The sequence below is a fragment of the Ambystoma mexicanum genome, chromosome 1q, assembly GCF_040938575.1.
Source record: "Ambystoma mexicanum isolate Mex_15411 chromosome 1q, UKY_AmexF1_1, whole genome shotgun sequence".
Taxonomy (NCBI): Eukaryota; Metazoa; Chordata; class Amphibia; order Caudata; family Ambystomatidae; genus Ambystoma; species Ambystoma mexicanum.
Window position 1 is genome coordinate 1,315,452,549 of NC_090922.1, and position 21,869 is coordinate 1,315,474,417.

The following is a 21,869-nucleotide window of genomic DNA, read 5'->3' on the forward strand; positions in this document are numbered from 1 at the left end:
CTGTGCAAATGCGATCCGGAAATCTTTTCGGCCATGGAGAAAGTTTGTGAAACTTTCCCAACCTCGAAGGCTTGTCCTTCCCTAAACATTCATCAAACTTTTCGCCTAGCCAAATTCTTCTAAAATCCATGGCAAATACTTAAACGTTTACCACCAGAGCTGTGCTATCCTATACAAAGACTCTGAACCATTGACTTTGGCCCAGGCCTATGAACTGAATTGCTGGTTGTAGTTTACTGAAACCATTGGCCCTGCCTATGAAAGTATTTGGGCTGTCTATTCTTATAACCTTTTCTTTTTACCCCTTTTTAAAGTATCTGAAGTGCCATTTCGCTCCCACTTCAGGTGAGCTGAACTTGTTCAGTAACTTATTGGTTGTGTATTTGTAGTGTATTAGTGTATGATGCGGAGCTGCTCTTGCTAGTGTAATGTTTTCAAACTGACTGTGTAAATAAATGTCTATTCTTTTATCAAGAAACCTTGAGTAAAGTGTTTGAATCACTGTATTTGTTGGCCTTATGTGTATCTTGTTCTACTGCTCACTCAACACTTGAGATAAGTCTGGCTGCTCAGCCACTGCTCCCACATCACTGTAGTACAAGCTTGTACCAAATGTGAAATTGTACTGACACTTGTAGTCTTAATTGCATGTAGTGTCCCCAAAGTTTACGGCATGTGATTCTGCCTAACACTAAGGCATTAGCTTTTCCCCGGGTTAAGGAGGGTGGTTGGGGTGATTTTACCTGTACACATGTCTAGTATCTCTACAACACATTAAGGCAGGTCCCTCAACTCATGCTTATTTGTATTAAGGGCACCGCCTGACTTACAATGTACCCAGGACAAATTGTAAACAGAGGATGTAAAAAAGGTGCCTTTCACCCAAGATGAGATGATGTGCGTTGTGTATGTACAATACAATGGTTGTGTCTTTTTGGGAAAGAGTAGGTTCCTGCTGCTCTGACAACAGTGAGGCTGTAACCTGGGGTGGTAGGAAAGCAGCATCCATCGATCTCGTTTGTGGTGATGTGAATTGTTCATGTACTGTACAGTAATTGTGTAGCCCCGGCTTAGATTGGTGAAATGAGCAAGAAGAAGCAGAGGTTACATGTAAAACAGTGGCTAGAGTCAGGTGAGGACCTCTGGGGCACTCTGTTCCAGGATGAAACATCTATTGCACCTGAACGGTACAACAGGATGGCATTTTGGAAAAGAGGACAACTGTAGTTTAAGCCGCAGCTGAAGCACCCAGTACAAGTCCATGTCTAGGGTGTGTGATGAAGTTCCCTGCCTGTGCCTGCGGGTAGGAGATGGGGTGGTCATGGGGTTCAGGTGCTAGTACCCAGTGTGTGATGGTGAGCCTGCAGGAGGTACATGGGGAATTCCCCGGACCACCCCATCTCACCCTGAGACTGAGGCCGGGAAATTCATGTATATCAAGACTTTAATGCTGATGACCCTGTAACGGACTCTATGAGGATTAACATAAGTCAAGATTGCAATAGCCCTTTATATTTCTACCCACCTATTTATTGGCCTAATCCAATTTTTGAAAGTCCTAGATGAACTGAAGAACACAGTGGCAGCCTGCTGGTAGCAATTGATGCAGAGCAAGTGAGATGGCTGCCAGTTCACGGCGAGGTGGTGCCATGGCATGGAAGTTGGCTCAGTGGCATCAGAAAGCCAAGTATGATATTCAGAATGACGACCACTACTAAAATAGGCACTGCCCACATTGAGGTGCATGGTTCTATATCTTTTCTTCGCTTTTTGTAGATCGCCTTACAAAAAGACAGATTCTTCTCTGCCGATTTTAGGCGGCCTACACAAGGCGAAAAGGCAACATTGCTTCGCCCCTCATACACCCTCCATCCCCTCCCACACCCACTGCACCCGTCCCTATCTGGTAGAATTTGTCAAAAATTGGGGGATTTTACTCCCAAACCCCCCTACCTCTGCCCCCGCCACCTCCCTCCCCACCCAAGAATCCCCAAACATAAACACACACATACGCGCAACACACACGCAACACACATACACACCTGTTCTCCCCTGACAGCGCTTCCTGGTCCAGGAGTGCCTGTCAGCCCCTGCGCGCTCTCGTATATGGCAGGGGCATGACAGTTTGCTTTAGAAAGACTACTCTGTGCCATCACAGATCGGTCTTTCTAAAGCGATCTTTCTTAAAATCGTGTTTTTAAAAACGATTTATATACTTAAGACCGCGTGCACAGCAGCAAACACTCATTGCAATCAGCTGTTTTTAATGGGAGAACTGGTGCACCAATCTTTGTATACCTTGCCTGCAAGTGACCCAATTCCTCTCTAGAATGGCTTAAAGGGAAAGGCTAGACCACCGTTTGATGTGTGTGAGTGGAAGGAGCTGACAAGAGAGCCACAGAATGTGCTGAAGAGAGAGAGACGGGGGAGGCGGCTGAGACAGTGTTTACAGCAGTGTTAGAAAGAGATTGGAGAGAAGAGGCTGGGGGACGAAGAAAGGAGGAATGGGAGAAAGTGGAGGAGTGGAGCCCCATTGGAAAGAAGACTGGGAGGATGATTAGAGATGAGATGGAGAGTGTGTGGTGACAGGCAGTTTGAGAAAACACCTGATTGGAGGCCCAGAGGGAGATCTAGGTGGAAGAGTAAAGGAGACAGATGGAGGAGGTTGGAGCAAGTATCGAGGAGGAAGACCAGGTGCAGGTTAAGGGGGAGTTTTGGGGACACACGATTAAGAACATGGAACGCTTGAGGAGGAGCGAGGGAAAAGCAGGGAAGTTGATGCGGCTAAAAGGTGTGGAGACAAGGAAAAGACTAGTCCAACATTGGACAAGGAGGTCCCTGGGTAGAGTGGGGTTACGAGCATGTTGCGGAGTGGGAAAGATGTATTGGAGGTAGGAAAATGTGAAGATGGGAGTATAGGTGATACAGTAGAGGATATCCTATGCATGAGATGGTTGCCTCCACTCAATGGAGAGAATGAGGATGTGTCGGTGGGAATAGCACTTGAACCCAGAGCCAGGGAAGTGACGACATGGAGGAGATAGACCCTTGGCATAAGCTCAGGTTAACTGCCTCTAGGTGGAAGATATAATGTGTTGCCAAGTTCTACCTTACCCCTACACCTTTTTGGGCCCAGTGCACCAATGGCCCTTCCTGGAAGTAAGTGGGACAAGAAGATGCCTGGCGAGGATACACAGAAAGGGGTCACTGAAAGTCCACTGGACTGTGAGTGACCATAAATATATTCCCCAGGAAGTCAACCCAGAGTGATATTCTTGAACTGAGAGTCAAACTGTTAAATCCAAGGAGAGCTGTCCTGCTATTGTGGGAGTATTATGCTGGTTTTCCTTTAGTTTTGCCCATATCTGAAAACTCTAATAAACATTCAGAAACGATATCCTTCTGAGTCTGTCTTGTGTTGATCCCTTTTTGCTTGATGACCAGTTCCTGGGCCATTCTTGGAGAGTCATCTTTTAAGGAATAATGAGCACAGTCTTCTTCAATGAGCACATTGTCTGTTAAGTGCTTGTATCGAAAATATTCCTTAGCCACAGAATTCATTGAATGAATCGATGAGCACAGCTTAGCGAATCAATGGAATCATTGAGGTTTGGTCTGAATTACCTTCATGGGAAATGTGTTGCAGAAAACAGTTGCCTCTTCTAAAAAGGTCCTACCAGCTGGCATCAAAAATATTGCAGCACTGATAAGTATGTGGTGGCTATGTTTTGCATGTATTTTAATGCATTTTCTGTCAAATCTGAAAATGTATTTGTCCTGCAACATTGAAGAATAGAACAAAACTGCAGGTAGTTGACATGAATCATATAGAATGTATACTAATGCATATACCATCTGGCCCTAAAAGCAAGCTTGTACACGAGCTAGCAGAAGCTTTATTAGACTTACCTTTGGATAACACTGTTCTGTAGCATTGCAGATTTTTAAATACCGGGGTGAAAAGACTTTCTATCCTACTGTAACGGATCCTCTGGAGTCTTTACTTGCTATAGGACTTAAATCCCAGATATATGTGCGTACCAATAAGGCTGTGCAAACCTTAGATTTTCACTTAATACTTCATAAATAGCATAAGCCTGTACCAGCCCACTAATAGGTCAATCTCACTTTGGAGCCATTTTAGGTAGATGATTGACCGAGGGGCACTGTTCTGGGGGTTTATGGACATGTCACGGTGGCGAGGGAATTTGTGGAGGTGGCCAAGAGGAGTGCTAGAGTTGAGTTCACCCCAGAAAAGTGTCTGTAGAAAAGCATAGCCAGGGAGGCAGTGGCTGAGGTCTTGGTACCAGAGAAAACAATCATATATCATGTTAATGTCATGGATCCTGCTATGAAAACACAGCACACTGACCTGAACCCCCATAACAAACTCTTGCAGGACTTACATTGTACTGTACTGTAGTGTGTAAAGAGGGACACATGACTCACAGTAGAGCAATTAAGTGGAGGGGCCATAGGAATATATTTTTAAAACGTCAGTGTTGATGAAATAAAAGACAGATGTAGAGTTGAGACAGGGGAGACATCGCTCTACAAAGGATTCTCTGAAGAAAGGCAGAGAGACAGTTTCACTAGAAAGGGTTGCCTCGGAGGGAGGGAGGGAGGGAGGGAGAGGCTGTAGGTCATCAATTTGCTATACAGAAAATGTAGCTTTTACTGTGGCGCTGAGAAAAAGAATATATGGATTAATACAGAAGAGTCTATATGGAGAGACTAGAACAGTCCTTAGAACAGGTGCTACAATAACCTATACTTTATCTATGAGACCGTCTTTAAAAGAAGGGCTACAGCAATTTACTGCATTTTCTAAAACTATTGCCATGAGAAGTGAAGCTCATAGAGAGATGGAATGTGAGTGGGTTCACACAGCCTCTAAGCATTTGGCTTTTTATCTACCCATTGAGAGCCCATAGACATGGAGTTCCCATAACAATTCCTACCCACAACCTTCCTGGCGCCACCGAAAAGACACTGGGCCTCATTACACGGAAGGCGGTAGGGATTTACCGGTACCGGTAAAATAACGGTACCGGTAAATCCCTACCGCCTTACTACGAGGTCCCTTTGCGGGTTGGGGGATTTAACGCCTGCTTTTTGCAACCCGCTAAGGGACCTCGGAGCTAATTACGGCACCGCAAAATTTTGCGGTGCCGTAATTAGCACCTTCCCCATTCCCATAGAGCCCTATGGGGCAGAAATGGGGAAGGGGAAGGGCAATGGCGGAAGGGGGATTTACCGCCCCTCCAACCTTGGAATGGGGCGGTAAATCCCCTTTCCGCCAAGGCGGTGCCGGTATTTTACCGCCATGAGCCATGGCGCTGCCATGGCTCACCGCCTAACGGGTAATGAAGCCCACTGATTTGGAATCTCTTTGTGCTAGCTCTGTGCTTTTAAGGGAATGCCAATGTTATTTATCAGCAGTCTTCTGCAATGTAATGGCTTAATTGCATCTGTGAATCAGCTCCTGGTATAATAAAAATGTCTTAATCGAGCGTGCATTCAGCTACTTGATAGATATGCAATGTGTGTATCTGTGCATCTATTATTTGCACTAAATTCCCGTGAAAACAAGCACCGGCAAAGCCAACTGTTTCAGCTCTTGCAAGGCATTGCATAGGCATTTGCCCAGTACTGCCATAAAATGCCAAGTGCTTGCACAATTGGGCACTGTAGCCCATCTCCTGGCCAGATAGTACCTTTCTGCAAGGCTGTGGAAAATGCTTACACAGTGCCTGCACAAAAGCCAGAACAGCTGGCTTCGCCAAATCTTAGTTTTGAAGTTTATCACTCTAACACACATATTAGGAGAAATATTGACCTCCTGTTTTCACAGTAGTAGGAATCTTCACATGCCCAATAGACATACATCAATGAATGAAAGACACAATAAAACCCCCTAGATATTTACCTGTTGTCTTTCTATGTTTTATTAACCAAATAACCTGGTTCTGGTATATTAGTTTATCATGCACCCATTACCTTTCAATGCACCTAAGAGGCTTGCAGGTCGGGAAATCTTTCCATTACATTGACTGTGGATGCAGCCAATTAAAACTAAGCTACCCACAGAATGTTCACCTTTAATCAAATTAAAATACCAGAAAAACACAATAGAGCGAATAGTGACCCGCCATTAGGGAAGATGTGTATGTATACACATTTGCCATTTGCTCTAATCTAAAACACAAGTGAAAGAGGAATATTGCTCCTTAGGTCCTTTAGATGCTGTACTGTTGTAGGACATGCTGGGCCATTTGTGGGTGACTATTCTCTAAAAACATGACAGCATTTTACTAAAAGCTGAAGCACCCCTCTGTTTGTGTTCCAGGAATAATGCTGGGGAGAATGGGCACCAGCGGGGTCCCGGTGGTCAGCTTCTGCCAGTGTCTGAATGAATCTGTGATGAAGATAGTGGCTGTCTCCGTGTGGTAAGCAACCGTTTGCTGAATTCTGCGCCTTTTCCTCTTTCAAAAGCAAAGCCAAGTGATCTGGTTATTTTTGTTATGTCGTCTTCAGTGCGAATCTGAACTCTCATCAAGGAGAACTAACTGGGTGCCATTGATACGTTTGTCTTCATGTTGTTCCTTTTAGTGGTGAATTCAGAAGTCAACAAAATAGATGAACCACTATTCCAGGGTCATACTCCCGATCTACCAGGAGCCAATCCCCTGCTAGAATCAGATCAACTTCTTGCCACAGAGGAAAGACTGCCTTTTTACGGTCATTCTTTTATGCTTTAAATAACAATGGGGGTCATTCTGAGGTGGGTGGTATGGGGTTACCGGCACCGGTAAGGATGCCGGTGCCGGTAACCCCTTACTGCCCTATTCCGAGGTTCCCTAGCGGGACCCGTAGAAAACGTCTGGTCAGATCAGACGTCCTTAGCGGGTCCCGTTAGGGGATCAGGGAGCAAATATCGGGCCCGCTATTTGCGGGCCCATTTTTAGCGCCTTCCCCATTCCCATTGAGCCCTATGGGGGCTCGAATGGGAATGGGGAATGGTATTCAGCATGGGGACTTACCAAGTCCGCATAGGTCGGAATGTCAAGGTAAGTCCCCATTCCGCCTACCCGGATCCGGACCCGAGTTTGGAGGCAGCCATGGTGCTAATTGCACCATGGCTACCTCCAAACTCGGAATGACTGCCAATATCTTGATTAAAATGAAGAGAAATAAATGTAAGATGGGAATATACCAAAAATAGTCCTTTCATGTTTGTTTTAAAGTGTTTTTTCTAAGTTTGGAAGATGATTTATTAACTAAAACAACTATTCGTCTTCATATTCGGCTTCGGCCGAATACTTCACAAACTATTCGATATTCGGCCGAATACTAAATATAGTATTCGGTACACCCCTACCAGAGACTCCGGAATGCTTTATCCGTCCCTCTCAGTCTCACATGGGAGTAACCAACCATAGAATTTTGGGGGGACCAATATCACCAGAAGTATTTTTAGAATTGCGGTGTTGGAGTGGTATTGCAGCATTACTAAGCAAAATGACTGTTTTATTTTATTTTATTTTTAAATTATTTTTTATTTGTATAGTGCACAAACAGCCTGCAGGCATCGTGGCACTGTTACAGGGGTCAGTAGGCTCCTTACTTACAGTGGTACATACAGAGAGTATTGAAGATATAACAACAGTAGGTGAATTGGTTACAGAGGTATATCATATGAGGTGTACACAGTTCAATTGGTAGTACGCAGGCGTGAGGCACAGAGCGCGGGTGCAGGCAGAGGTTAGTTAAACAACCAGGTTTTGAGTACCTTGCGGAATGCAGCGTGTGAGGGTTCATTTCTAAGGGTGAGTGGCAGGGAGTTCCATTGTCTGGCAGCAATGAAAGGGAAGATAGCACCCCCTGCTTTGGCTTGTTTCACTCTGGGGATTATGAGTCGGTGGGAGTATGGTGTTCTCGTGGGTCTGGAAGAGCCCGTTCTCATTACTTTCGAGGAGAAATAGGGGGAATGTGTGAGTGATGCACTTGTGAGTCATAGTGGCACTGTTGAGTCATTGTTGCCAAGCAATTTAGTTGTGTATAGTGAGAACATGATTGCAGCCTGCAGGAAGGAAAAAAGGCCCTGCCTTGAGTAGGAGGGATGGATGTTGGCTGCCTTTCACTTGGGAAAGATGGGTTTTTGAGACAAGCGCTTTAAGGAAAGAATAAGTGAATGGGATTCACCAAGACTTATGGACTGTCACAAAAGATTAATGCACTCTAGGCTTGCTTATGGAAAGAGAATTTTAAATGTTATGGGATGGGGACTAGAGATTGGTGAAATGGTATACAGAGTTGTTCATCTTAAGTAGTGGATGGCCTCACTAAGGCGGTAAATGGACAAATGATTTAACCAAGAAACAGAGTTTACTCTCTATGAGACTTGATGGATTCTGAGCTGCACACAATAAAATGGGGTTTGGGAGATTGGCAGAGGGATTTAAAATCACATTGACACCACCCTTAATTAAAACTGCATTTATACGTAATATACAGGGATTACATAACTCAGCACCCCACCATTTGAAAGGTCAAGGATGATGAGTCAATTGCTTCTTGGTCTCATTCTAGAGCCATCGAATTGTGGTTTACCTGATCACCCATTCTTTAGCCTTTGTCTAAAGGCGTGAACTCTGAGTGATTTTCGATGCTAGGCCAATTAAGTTCCTGGCCTATGATATGATATGATATGATATGATATGATATCATATGATATGAGATGATATTATATAGCATTTATAACGTGCCTGTACACAAGTGTTACTAGACGCGACAAGACAAGGAGGGGGAAACAAAGGGAGGACAAAAACAATGATCTTACTATGCCTTTTGTCATTCAGATCGTGCAAGTGCAGGGAAGAAGAAGAAGTGCCAGGAGGAAGTGAGAGGGAGAAGTGCAGGTAACTCATTAAGTGCAGCAAGTGGGTGGCTCAGAAATGCAGAGAGAAGGGACTATTGGGTTGCAGGTACAGAACCTTAAGTGCTGGGGGATATGATATGATAGTTTATTTGGAAACAGACAGGCGACTACCGTACTAGGCCTGACGACATTTCTGGTAGAGCCAGAGAAAAACAAGAGGAGAGGGAGAGGGGTGCAGAAAGGTAGGGCAGGAACAAAACAAGCGACTATCATACTAGGCCCGATGACATTTCAGATAGTGCAGGAGGGGCAGTGGGGAGGAAAAGACCAGTAAGGGGAGGGAGGAGGAGACAGACCAGGTTGCTATCATACTAGGTCCAGTGACAATTCTGATACAGTAAGTGCATAGAAGAAAGTAAGGGGAGGAGATAAGAAAAGGGAGAAGGGGAAAGGAGGCGAGAATAGAGAGTTAGCAGTCAAAAAGAGTGGAGAAGCAAGAGGGGAGAATTAATACAATTGCAGAAGTCAGTAGTAACACATAATGTTGCAAGCCAGGATACAAGATGAAGATGGGAACAGCATGATTCAGGGCCACCATGAGTACACGATTTTATAACGTGCACCTCCCTGCCTGGAGGCATCAGGAAGATGCAAAGGAAGTTCAGCATGAGATTTGAGAAAGGGTGACGCACTGTGAATCAATGAAGTCCATAAAAGTCAGATCCAGCTCTGGCCACAAGACGGTGATGGTGAAACCACAATGTATCAGGACAGACTCCTGCAGAAGTTGGCTTGAGTGGGGTGAGGGGGGAGCAGGGTAGAAGAATCAAGCAAAACAGGCAACACCTGTATGCGAGAATGGGGGGGCACAAGGGAAAATCACACAGTCAGTGCAAGTTTGAGAGAGGCAGGGAAGCTGCTCCAGAGGGAGGCCCCAGCCAAGGAGAGAGATTTGCCCCCATCTCTTTGCGTCTGACCCTCAGAGAGTTGGAGGTGGATGAGTGGAGAGCTCAAGAAGGAAACTGTCTAGAGAGGAGTTCTGTATTCATGCCTATCCATTCCTTGTTCACTCTCTGGAGGGATCTCATTCGAAGGAGAAGTGTTGTTTCCTGATATATATCCACTTTTATCAAACCACAGTTATTAGGGGGACACCTCCCTGCAACCCTTTACCTTTTCTGAAATGCTGAAATTTAGGACGATTTTCTTTCAACTCAAGGATGAGTGGATGTTAGGTTGGCTGTGGTCACGAAGGATTGGCTTTCTTATGCCTCAATCTAGTTAGTTTCTGGTAGACACTGGCTCTCTTTGCCTTAATGATCTGACTTTGTGTTAGAAGCCAGCAAGTTGCACCTGTCTGCCAGAATACATTGCTGTATGAACTTGCCCAGCTCACAAACGTTTGCCTCAATGTTTAGGGCAATGGCTGGCAACCACGCAGCATACTATGTGTTGAGTTTGTTAAGTAACAGTGAGCTGCAGAAATCGAAGCCTAAGTAATAGAGTCATCAAAGGTCATATAGAGGCAGCAGCATGTTGAAAGGAAGATGAGCAAATTGGGATGCTCCCATAATCAAGCCAGTGTTATTGCCAGGTCAGCACAGACTCCAAGGAGGAACTGTACACTTTGTTGGGAGGTCCGCACAACATCCTCGAAGAAGCGTATGCACCACGTACTTCCAAGTCAGCCTGGCAAATTATGTATGTGCATTCAAGCTGCTGCAGGGGCATTCCATGCAGTATGCAGCGCTAGGTGAAATACATATAAATATGTTTTTAAATGGACACTAGGTGTCACTTCACCAAGATGGCTGCACTATCTTGAGCTCTATACAGTGAGGAGGGATCAGGTGGGTGTGGTGGCATTTGGAAAGGACAATACTTTCCACATACCACTGATTTTTGTTTCAGAGCTGGTGAGCTGGTGTGGCGTTGAGAGGTGCAGTTTGGGTCTGGTTGGTTTTGCCTGAGAGCCAGAGGGAGCCCCAGCAGTTTTCTGGCCTGTGGATCTGGGAGCGTGGCTGCTGCAGTGTCAGCATGTTGGACCGCAGAACTTGCCGGGTGATGCAGCCGGAGCCTCGTTGGGGGAGCCAGGCTGCTGAGCTATACACCGGCTTGGTGCTGGAGGGGTGGGCGCAGTGTGGTACATTGCGCACTCGCTGGGAACTGGACCGCTGCAGTGGGTGGCTTTGGAAGTGCTCATTGGCTTCATTTGGTTGGAAGTGAGCCCCCATGAGCCTGAGCAGCGTTGGTGTGGCTTCAGTGCGGTGTGCGGCATCCCATGCAAGATGTGCCAGAAACCTGCTTCTGGAGGCGAAGGCGTATGTCTGAGCGCAGAGAACGTCAGAGGAGTGGGCAGGCTGTGGTGCCTTGGGCCTAATGGTGTGCAGAGTATATGCAGACTGTTATGTGGGGCAGAGACACTAGTCGCTTCTTGGAGAAAGTGGAGGCTGGCACAGCCTCATAGTAGCTAATGTTGCTGGATCGTGTTTGTTTGAAGAGTCTCCTGAACTTAAGTTGTCGGCCCGACATACTGCGAGAGGCAGCAGCTGGGGAGTGCATTAAATTCTACTTCTGCAGTGAAGTGTGTGCAGTATACGGACTCCTTTATGTATGGGAAAGACATAGTTACTTTGGAATCCAGGACCCCAGGTCGGTGGCTTTGGTATTCACACCACTCCTGCAAACTTTGTTGTTTTATTGAGTGACCCAATTCAGATGTAGAAACAGTGGAGTTCAATGCATGGTGCAGAGTGGCAAGCGGAAGATTCCAGGTGGATAGTCCGTTTTGGAGTCTTTCATATCTTTTGAGTACTTTTTTGGACTGCAGCTGTATGGTTTGAGCTACTATGCTTCACTGCCCTCGGCAGTGCTTTGTTGACGTATCGCCTGGAGCTGGTGTGGCAGATTTGGTGGCATTACGTCCGAGAGATGCTCCTGCACAGACCCCCCGTTGACATGACTGTCTTCTTCGAACAGATGAAGTCAGGATTTGAATCCATCAGTGGAAAGCTGAACAACCTGGTCTACAAGGTGGATCAGATGCAACAGAGAATCGAGAAGGAGAGTGGGAGGATTTTTGAATATGAACATTGGATTGGAACATTAGAGGATACGCACAGAGATGTGCCAGGCGATTCGATCTTTGCAGCAGGAGGTGGCCGCAGTGAAAGCTAAGAATGAAGATTTAGAAGCCTGGTCCTGTCGTAATAATGTTTGGATACTGGGGATTTCAGAGACTGTCAAGCCACAAAATATTGAGGAGTTCATTGAGACTCTTCTTAAAGAAGTTTTGTTTGACCCTCCCCTTTCACAGCAATTCCTGGTGGAAAGGGTGCACAAGGTGTCTCTGCGGGTCCTGAAGCCGGGTCAGACTCCCAAACCTGTGATTTTCCAGCTCCTCAACTACAGGGACAGAGATACCATCTTGAGAAAGTAGCTGGGGGACCTGTACTACCAGGCATCCACGATTTCAATTTAAGTTTGTGGCAGTAAAACACCAGCTCTGCGAACGAGGGCTGCAATACGCTATGCTGTACTCCTCTAATTTGTGGGCTGTTCAAGATAAAAGGACGCCCTTTTTTACGGATCCGTTCAGTATGCTTATGTTATGCATGGGAATATGTGGGCTACTTGCGGAGTTTGAAGCCTGTTGTTGTACGATGCATTTGAGTTTCACCCTTATGTGGATCAGTGGAGCGTGGATGGGTGTTATGCAATGTGTAGGAATGTAATGAATCGGTAGAATCTTGTACTTTCAGTTTATATGCAGTGGGCTGGCCTCCCTCCTCTCTGGTGCGGTTTGGGTGGGTGGAGCGTAGATCCTGACGTCCCTGGGCTATTTCCCACCTTTGTGTGTTTGGGGAGGGATTTAAGTACAAGATGGGGATTTCACTGCAAGTTCTGGGATGGCAGTGGGAGTATGGGGTGGGACAAGTGGAGGTGGTGGACCTGGGGGTACAATTGTTAAAATTGGTTCACATTGGATAAGACGCATGATGAGGAGTTCGGAGAATTTGAATTATGTTTGGATGACACTTTTTCTGATAATGATAATCCGAGGTGCAAAACGGTTGTGAAAGTGTTGCCTGCTTGTATGATTATTAGCTGGAATGTGCAAGGTCTGAATAACCCTGCTAAGATGCAGAGAGTGGTGACATACTGTGAGCGGCACAGGGTTAATGTTCATTAGCTTCAAGAAAGGCATCTTGTTGGGGCACCAAATTAAGCAATGGTGAGATCTTGAGGGAATGTGCGGGCCTATACATCCTATTCCAGATTCTCCAGAGGAGTGTCCATTCTCATTCATAAATCCCTTGGGTTCTGGGTGTTGAAACAGGAGAGTGACCCGACAGGGCTTTTCGTTGTTGTTTCTGGGGTGTTGGGGCATAGGCTCTTGGCTTTCATTAATGTATGTGGTACGAATATGGATGATCCAGCGTTCTTCTGGGTCATTTTTGATAAGTGTCACCAGTACTCTCATACACAGTTGATACTGACTGGAGACAGTTCTGGATCCAGTGTTCGATAAAACTGGACACTGGGGAAGGCAGCATTGCTGGCTGCATGTGAAATACTGAATAGTATGTAAGTTGGGCCTGCATGACGTCTGGCGCACATTACATCTGGGTGTATGGCCCATGAAAATGGAGTGCTCAAGACGATCAGTGGTAGGCTGGATGTGCTTGCGAGAGAGCTGAAAGAGTTGCAAGCAAACACGGATAGTATGAGCCAGGATGAGGTGGGGGCCTCTATTCAATCTGTGCTGGATTTGTTCAGGGCAGAGGAGGATAGGGAAGTGCAGATATTGTAGACATTAACCCCTTAAGTACCAAGGACGAGTATGCTTGTCCTTTTTGCATAGACTTGCACAATAGCCTGGCAGTTTAAGGATGATGAGGGCCAATTGTTATCCAACCCGGGAGCATATCTTGGGGGTGTTTCACAAATTTTTAGAATCCTTATATAACCAAAGTGAGAATTAGCATGCAGCACTTTGTGCATTTGTCAGCGAGACCACATTGTGGGTGTTGGATGAGGAGGCATGTATGAGTCTTGGGATACCAATAACGGTCAAGGATGTTATAACCGCAATGAAGGATTTGCCATCTTCCAAAGCTCCAGGATCTGATGAGGTTACAGCCAAATTCTATGAGGATTTCAGCGCGAATGTGGCCAACCACAACTACAGGTGTGGCAGGAATCTATGCTGATGGGCAGGCTACGAGAGAGGGTATTATATCTTTGATCTTAAAGCCGGACAATTATTCCTCAGAGTGTGTGTCATACAGACCCATTTCATTGATTAATTTAGACACTGAGATCTTTTCTAAAATTCTCATGGACAGGCTTCTCCTCTTTTTAGCATCTCTGGTTTACTTGGATCAGTCTGGCTTTATACCAGGGCATCCCACCGCGCTTAACATGAGAGGATGTTTTGCAATCCTGGCAATCCTGGCACAAATAGACCTGTAGGTGCAGATGGTGGGGGCCCTGCTAGACCTGGAGAAGGCCTTTGATTTGGTTTCATGGGATTATTTGTTTGTGGTATTGGAAATGATCGGACTCCCACAATAGTTTTTAATGTGCGTGCAATTACTCGGATTGGGCTGTTGGGCTGTCAATCAGTGGCATTTCCAATGGTGCGGGGAACGAGGCAGGGGTGTCCCCTGTCGCCACTCCATTTGTGCTTGCAATAGAACCACTAGCGGTTTGTTTGTGGTTGTTCCATCGACAGAGAGGTATTGCCATGGGAGGGGAATGTGAGCTAACCTATATGCTTAAGGTATTTTTCTTTACGTCAAGGACCCAGTGATTCATTTACTTCGCCTCACGGAAGAGATAGAACATTTCGGGGAAGTATCTGGGTTACGCATTAATTGGTTGAAGTCTCTCTTGTTCCGGCTGACATAGAGTACCAGTAGGCCGCATGGTTTGGAAGAGTATAGATGGGAGAAGTCGAAGGTTCGATATCTAGGAGTGATGGTTAGTAGGGATAATTTGTCATCGTTGAAAAATAACCAACTAGCATTTTGACTCCGAAAGTTGATCGTTGGATCACCCCCACCCTTACGTTATTAGACCAGATAGCTATTACGAAAATGGTGGTTTTGTCTAAGCTCCTGTATTTTTAATGGACGTCCCAGTTACACACAAAAAGTTGCTTTGAAAGTTCGGTTTAAATTGATCCAGTATAAAATATTGCATCTTGTATATTTGACCCTGTCTCGCCAGAGCAGTTTCGATGGTTCTCTGGACGGTAGATGGCCCAGATGCAAGGGACTGAAGGCAGGATGTATACATATGATGTGGCTGTTTCCTAGCCTAATGGAGTTTTGGGATCAAGTACTTGACATAATTGGACAGATGTTACAAACTGTTATCTCTAGAGAATTAGAGTGGTGCATGTTTTGATGGTGTCCGGAACTGGGTAAGAGTGCTAGGAACTCGTCTCCATTAGTCTACTGTTGGCTAAAAGCTGTATACTGATGTTCTAGAACAGTCGTGAACTGCCTATAGTGAATAAGTGGCTGTTGGATTTGACCTGTGTAATGATGTGGAAACCGAATTCTGTCGGCTAACCCCAGCCTGTCCAAACCTAGTGACATCTGGGAGACTTTTAGAGACTTCCTGAGGCATAGACGGCCACAAGAGGAGGATGCGGTGTGTATAGGCTGATAAAGCTAGACGACCAGATAGGGGATCTTCTAAGGTTTATTAAGGTTAGGCGACAAGCTATGTATATGTGTGCAGAGACTTGTTCTATGATTTTGGGGAGGGGGTGAAAGATGAAAGTTGGAAACCAGGCCTCAATGTTAGCTTTTCAATGTCACTGTGTATTATCCTGATCAGAATGTATGTGTATGCTCTTGGTCAATCATTATGGTGGCTGTATGTGTGGTACTTTCTGATGTGAACCCAATTAAATAAACGTTTTTTAAAAAAAAGTATGTTTTTGAATTACATATTGCATCTTTCACCTAGAGTAGAAACAAGGGTCTGCACCTCGCCCTCAGCCTCCAAACATCCCAGCCACCATTGTGGACAGCCAGTTACATTATTAGGCGGCACAGGCAGCTTTTGTTGCTGGTGGGAGTGGGCGGCACCAGAGGGGGCATTTACATTGTAAGCGATTTAAGAATTAGTGCAAGTGACTGAGCGTAGTAAGGGAGTCCTTAGGAATGTAGGGAGATTACTCCTAAGAACCTTTATAAAATTATGTGTTGAAATAATGTATTTAACAGCACAATTCTTGGGGAAACTGGTAAAAAGCCTTACACTGGGGTAACAAATCAAAAAATCCTGAGAATGTGAAATTGACGAGTGCTCTAACAAGGGGTGTGGTTTTAAGAGTGATGGTCACTGCCTAAAAAGAAAGTCGCATTCCCCAAACAATCATTTATGAGAGCTAAATCCCTCAGGTCCAGGTTGTAAACAAATCATTGTCTGTAAATAATAAAAAATGCCCCACTCAGTATATTAATAATTCAATAAGTCAGGCTCATTTTGTTAAAAGCGGTAATTGCATTCAAGTGACCACAAATGTTAGTTAGCATTTACATGCTATTGCGTGACATGCATGCCATTTTTCATTTTTATAAAACGGAAAAACAGGCAAAATCACAGTCACTCTGCTACCTGATGCTCCATATTGTACAACACAAGTACAAAACTAAAAGCCACCTCCAAATTACAATTTGCTTATTATATTTACAAAATATTCTTATGGGATCCACCTGCTTTCAGCAGATGTTAAACACAGGCAGATTCCATAGGAATCCATTCGTTTTACGCCAGCATGAAAATCTCATGCCGTAGTGAAGGTACATGCCGAGTGGGCATGAGGAGGACCAAATGTATTTCCCTGTCCTGTCTTCCACTCTGCCTTCAAAAGATGTATAAAATACCCAGAGTGGTGCTGCTAGTTTAAAGGCTGGCATAATCCTTTCAAGCCTTCTTTTTGCAGTTGTGTTACTGTCCCACAGCTTTAAACAGAGCCCCAGCAATGAAATCCTCATTCTGTAAATAAATCACCCAGGAGAAAGGGGAGAGGAAGAAATAGCAGCTTCCTGCATTGCACGAATTCAAAGTGCCTTTTGGGAATGTCAGAAGGCCTCATGTTTTTATGTTTGACAAATAAGTCCTTGATAGTGATTTAAGAAGAAATCCTTCTGAAAGCATAATGTGCAATATGTTTGGTTTACATTCCATTTGTCACAAGACTCGCTCAATCAATAACATTTCTGCAGAATCTGAGATATATGCATTCTTTTGGACAGCCTTTGTTCTTGGGTTAAAAGATTTGGCCTGTGTTTACTTAACCCAAGGCCATCGCTATAAGCATTCCTTCGTTTTTTTCCGGATTTAAAAAAACATGTTATCAATACAATGCAACTAAGAAAACACACAGCAACAGATAAAGATAAATAGGAGTATTTTAACCCCCCCTCCCACTGTTAGTTGCACCTACCCAATCTCTCCCTCTGCCTGCTGGAATACTAATATGAGGTATACTTAACTCCTAAAAATATATGACTGACTGCTCCGGGATCATACTCCCAATCTACCAGGAGCCAAGCCCCTGCTAGACTCAGATCCCCTTCTTGCCACAGAGGAAAGACTGCCTTTTAAGATCATGCCACAGACTCCCAAACTCTTTAGCCACCCCTCTCAGTCTTGCACCCCCCCCCCATGGAATATTGGTTAAAGTTAAAAACCTTGCACTCCTGGAAGCATGCGCTGGGGAATCCGGCTGCCAGGAACAGCAGCGAAAGACCAATTGCCTGGCATCTCTCTCTCTCGCTCTCTCGTAACTGTGGTGATTTTAAGCTCTGCCTCTTCATGCGACTATTGATTGGAAGGTTTACACAACCGTATCAGATGGCATGCACACCATACTATATATTAGCTTGTGTAAGCCCCACCCCCCCTGAAAATGTGCCCATGACCCTATGTGTAATGTTCTGTGTGCAGCTCCTGAAGCTCGGTCTATGCTTCACACATACCCAAAATACACATAGTTATGCCAAGGCCCTTGGATGGCAGATGTACTAACGATGGGCACCTCTGATGGGAGGAAGGTGCCCAGGGAAATGCCACACGGTGGCTGGGAGTGAGAGAGTGACAGCTACTGGGATGAAAAACAAGGAAGGACGAAGATCTCCAAAAAGGAGGCATGGAAGGCCACTGGGAAAGAAGCTGCCACGGTTCTTCAGCACTTAAGCAATAACACCTTGTTCTAAGGTCTGCACTGGGTAGCTAACAGGGGTGTATGTGTCATTACCACTCAGTACAGTCCTAAATGCAAGGTATTATTTCTGCTAGTACCCTGGGAAAAACACCTGGGTACTTAGTGGAATTATTTTATGTTAAAGAATGGCCCACACAAAATGCGCCACCCATTGGCTGCCACAAAAAATACAGCTACCAGGGCAACCATGGAAATAAAGGCTGTGGCTCCATGCAGAATTCCTCATCTTTTTCCATGTCAGCCATTTCAAGGGGCTGGGGTTCAAAGCAGAGCAGCGAGAATGTGCCAGAAAATGGTCCCCGGAGTTGTGGTGCAGGAAGAGTGGGATTTGTTGAGGAGTTTTAGGCAGAGATGAGGAAGGAGGTGGTGGATGGCATTGCAAGCTGGAGGAGGGGGGAATAGGCAAGAGAAATGTTTAGTTCACCCACAACCGGTGCCTGGATTTTAAGATACAGTCCACACCCTCCGAGGTAGCTAATCTCACGTAAACCCATCAGCATTTATTTTGTTTTATTGTAATTGTTTAGGGCTGGCCCTACCCAGAGGGTCGGAGCACCTTACATGGTTCAAAGTTTGAAAAGGTGGAAGTTGAGAAGAAAAGAAGTTATGAAATGTTTCCAGGAAAGGATATGAAGATTAGGATCGGCAAGTGATAGCAGTTGAGTAGGGCAGGTTTATATGTGTCAAAACAGATATGTTTTGAGGATCTTTCTGAAAGTGGTGATGGAGGGTGCAGTGGAGATATGAAAAGGTAGGGTGATCCCAGCCCTGGGTGCCCTGTGTGTAAAAGCCTGTTTTTGTGTGCATACCAGCTTGCAGAGTGGAATGTGTAGAAGGTGTTGGCTGGCTTGTCTGCTGTTTGAGTAGGTGATGGGGTTTCTTTTGTCATGAAGGTAAGATGGAGGTTTGAGGTAGATGGATTTGAATACAATACAGGGACCTTTGAAGTCAATTATCTGGGGAAAGGGGAGCCAGTGATGCTGGGTAAGATCAGGGGTGATGTGTGAATGTTTGGGTAGGTGGAGGAGAGCATTGCTGTCATCCAGCTTAGAGAGAACAAGTGCTTGGACTGTGGTGTGGAAATCGTCAAGAGTAATGATATTTCTGAAAGGTGGGGGCTGATGGTGAAACCAGGGAATTTGACACGCGTGGAGAGGGATATATATGTCAGGTGTCAGTGATAAGTTCTTGGATCCAGGGGGTGCAATTGTGTTTGTGCTTGGGGGGCAGATGAGGAGGTATTCTGTTTTTTAAAGGTTGAGTTTGAGGGAGTGGGTGGCCATCCAGTTGGAGATGATGGTGGAGAGGCAGGTTGTGTGCGTGTGGAGTTGTGAAGGGGGTGACATTTGGAAGTATATATGTGTGTTGTCTGCGTATTGGTGAAAATTGATGTGCTTGCTAAAGTTTTGTCCAGGGGATTCAACATATAGGTTGAAGAGGGGTGGAGATAGGGACGTGCCAGCCTGAACCCCATAATTAACAGGGGCAGAGTCTGATCGGTAAGGGGGCATGGATACAAAGTGTGTCCTGTCAGTGAGAAAGGGGGTACAGTGCCAGAGAGTTTCATGCTGTAGGCTAGGATGTCTAGTAGAATGGTGTGGTTCATGGTGTTGAAGGGTGCAGAGAGGTCGAGCAGTATGGGTAATGCTGTGTGTCCTTTGTCTGCAGTGCTGTGGAGCTCATCAAGGATGTTTAGCAGTCTCTGTGCTGTGTCCAGGTCGAAAGCCAGATTGGAAGGGGTTGAGTAGGTTGTTTGTGGTGATTTGTTTTTGCAGTTGAGCAATGGCAAAGATTTCCATGATTCTAGCGAGGTATGGTAGGATAATAACGGGGCTGTACTTTTCAGGGAACATGTGGTCGAGAGATGGTTTTGGAGGAATTACACATAAAAGGCGCAATGCAAGGAAAATGATCACAATGCACCCTTAGTTTATATCTAGTTAACATATGAGGGGATTGCCAACATACACAATTTTCGTGAGCCTCCAAGAGAATGCACATTGGGAATTGGTGTGATCACATTCACTTACATCCAAGCATGTCCTGAGTGAAGCATGTTCCCTCAGCTCATGGGGTGGAGTAAAACAATAAACAAAGAATGGTTCCATAGGAAGCTGGTGAACTGCTATATGTGCCCTGTTCCTGTATTACGTCCAACTTGTAACATCAGGCACAAGGCTCAATGATAGCCAAATCTTATTATTAGACAGTGCCTTCATGCTATATATCAATAAATAATACAATCACTAAATGAAATGTATTCGTATTCCATAGGATGCAACACAAAATACCCAATACAGAAAATAAAACAGATACAGTCATATGTCTAATAGACGACAGCAAGATACCGATGGGCAGGTACATTTTCCATCTCCATCATTAAGGGCACATGTAGGGCACTGCCTACCTGAGATCAGTTCAGTTTTTGTTTATTTGTGTGACACAGCATTTGCTCGCAGTCATCGGCGCTGTGAATTATGTCGATAATTTGAAAGGAGGCAAACAGACCAACACAGTAAGTGCTTGGAGAAACTAACAGGGTAATTCATAGAATTTCGCAGAAAAGTGTCGCAAGCGGCTGGCGCAGAGTGTCCGCGTGCGATTGTCTGCGCCAGGCACGTGCGCTAAAACCGATTTCCGCGCACAGCGTATTCATGGATTTTAGGCTCCCAAACCAGCCGTGGCGCAGAGAATCGCAGCGACCCTGCAGCAGTGCCAGTAACGCCCCCAAGAACGCCCTCGCGCAAGGAAAAGCCATCAAAATCGCTAAATCATCGCAAAGGGCTGCGCTAACCCTGGACCAGTTCACCGGGCTGGCAAACAGCAAACGCCAAGCGGGGAACGTGTATTTCAGGGGTGCGCGGGAAGTTCCACACGCGTTTGGCCCCGTGCAAGCAGGGTACGTGTATTCCATGGGTGCGCGGGAAGTTCCACACGCGATTTCAGCAGGGTACGTGTATTCCAGGGGTGCGCTTGAAGTTCCACACGCGATTACAGCAGGGTACGTGTATTCCAGGGGTGCGCGGAAAGTTCCACACGCGATTCCAGCAGGGTACGTGTATTTCAGGGGTGCGCGGGAAGTTCCACACGCAATTGGCCCAGTGCGAGCAGGGTACGTGTATTCCATGGGTGCGCAGGAAGTTCCACACGCGGTTTCAGCAGGGTACGTGTATTCCAGGGGTGCGCGGGAAGTTCCACACGCGATTGGGCCAGTGCGAGCAGGGTATGTGTATTCCATGGGTGCGCGGAAAGTACCACACGCGATTTCAGCAGGGTACGTGTATTCCAGGGGTGCGCGGGAAGTTCCACACGAGATTGGGCCAGTGCGAGCAGGGTACGTGTATTCCATTGGTGCGCGGGAAGTACCACACGCGATTTCAGCAGGGTACGTGTATTCCAGGGGTGCGCGGGAAGTTCCACACGCGATTCCAGCAGGGTACGTGTATTTCAGGGGTGCGCGGGAAGTTCCACACGCGATTGGCCCAGTGCGAGCAGGGTACGTGTATTCCATGGGAGCGCGTGAAGTTCCACACGCGATTTCAGCAGGGTACGTGTATTTCAGGGGTGCGCGGGAAGTTCCACACACGATTTCAGCAGGGTATGTGTATTTCAGGGGTTCTGGGGAGTACTACACGTGAATTGGCCGTGTGGGTCCTCCCAGGTGTACGCTCCACAACCTCCACGGCCCCTGCAGGCAGCCTGCACCCCTGCTCATGTCCCGCAGGCAGCCCATCCACC

The 21,869-nt window shown here is 45.9% G+C and overlaps 1 protein-coding gene across 2 annotated transcripts in view; it reads left to right on the forward strand.

The window, feature by feature from the left end:
* SLC1A7 (solute carrier family 1 member 7) overlaps positions 1-21,869 on the forward strand; it is a 1,086,874-nt gene that overhangs the window by 732,853 nt on the left and 332,152 nt on the right. For both annotated transcript variants that reach the window (XM_069642174.1, XM_069642175.1), the window contains exon 6: positions 6,350-6,449. In XM_069642174.1, the coding sequence (XP_069498275.1) occupies positions 6,350-6,449 (100 nt within the window). The remainder of the gene's footprint in view (positions 1-6,349; positions 6,450-21,869) is intronic.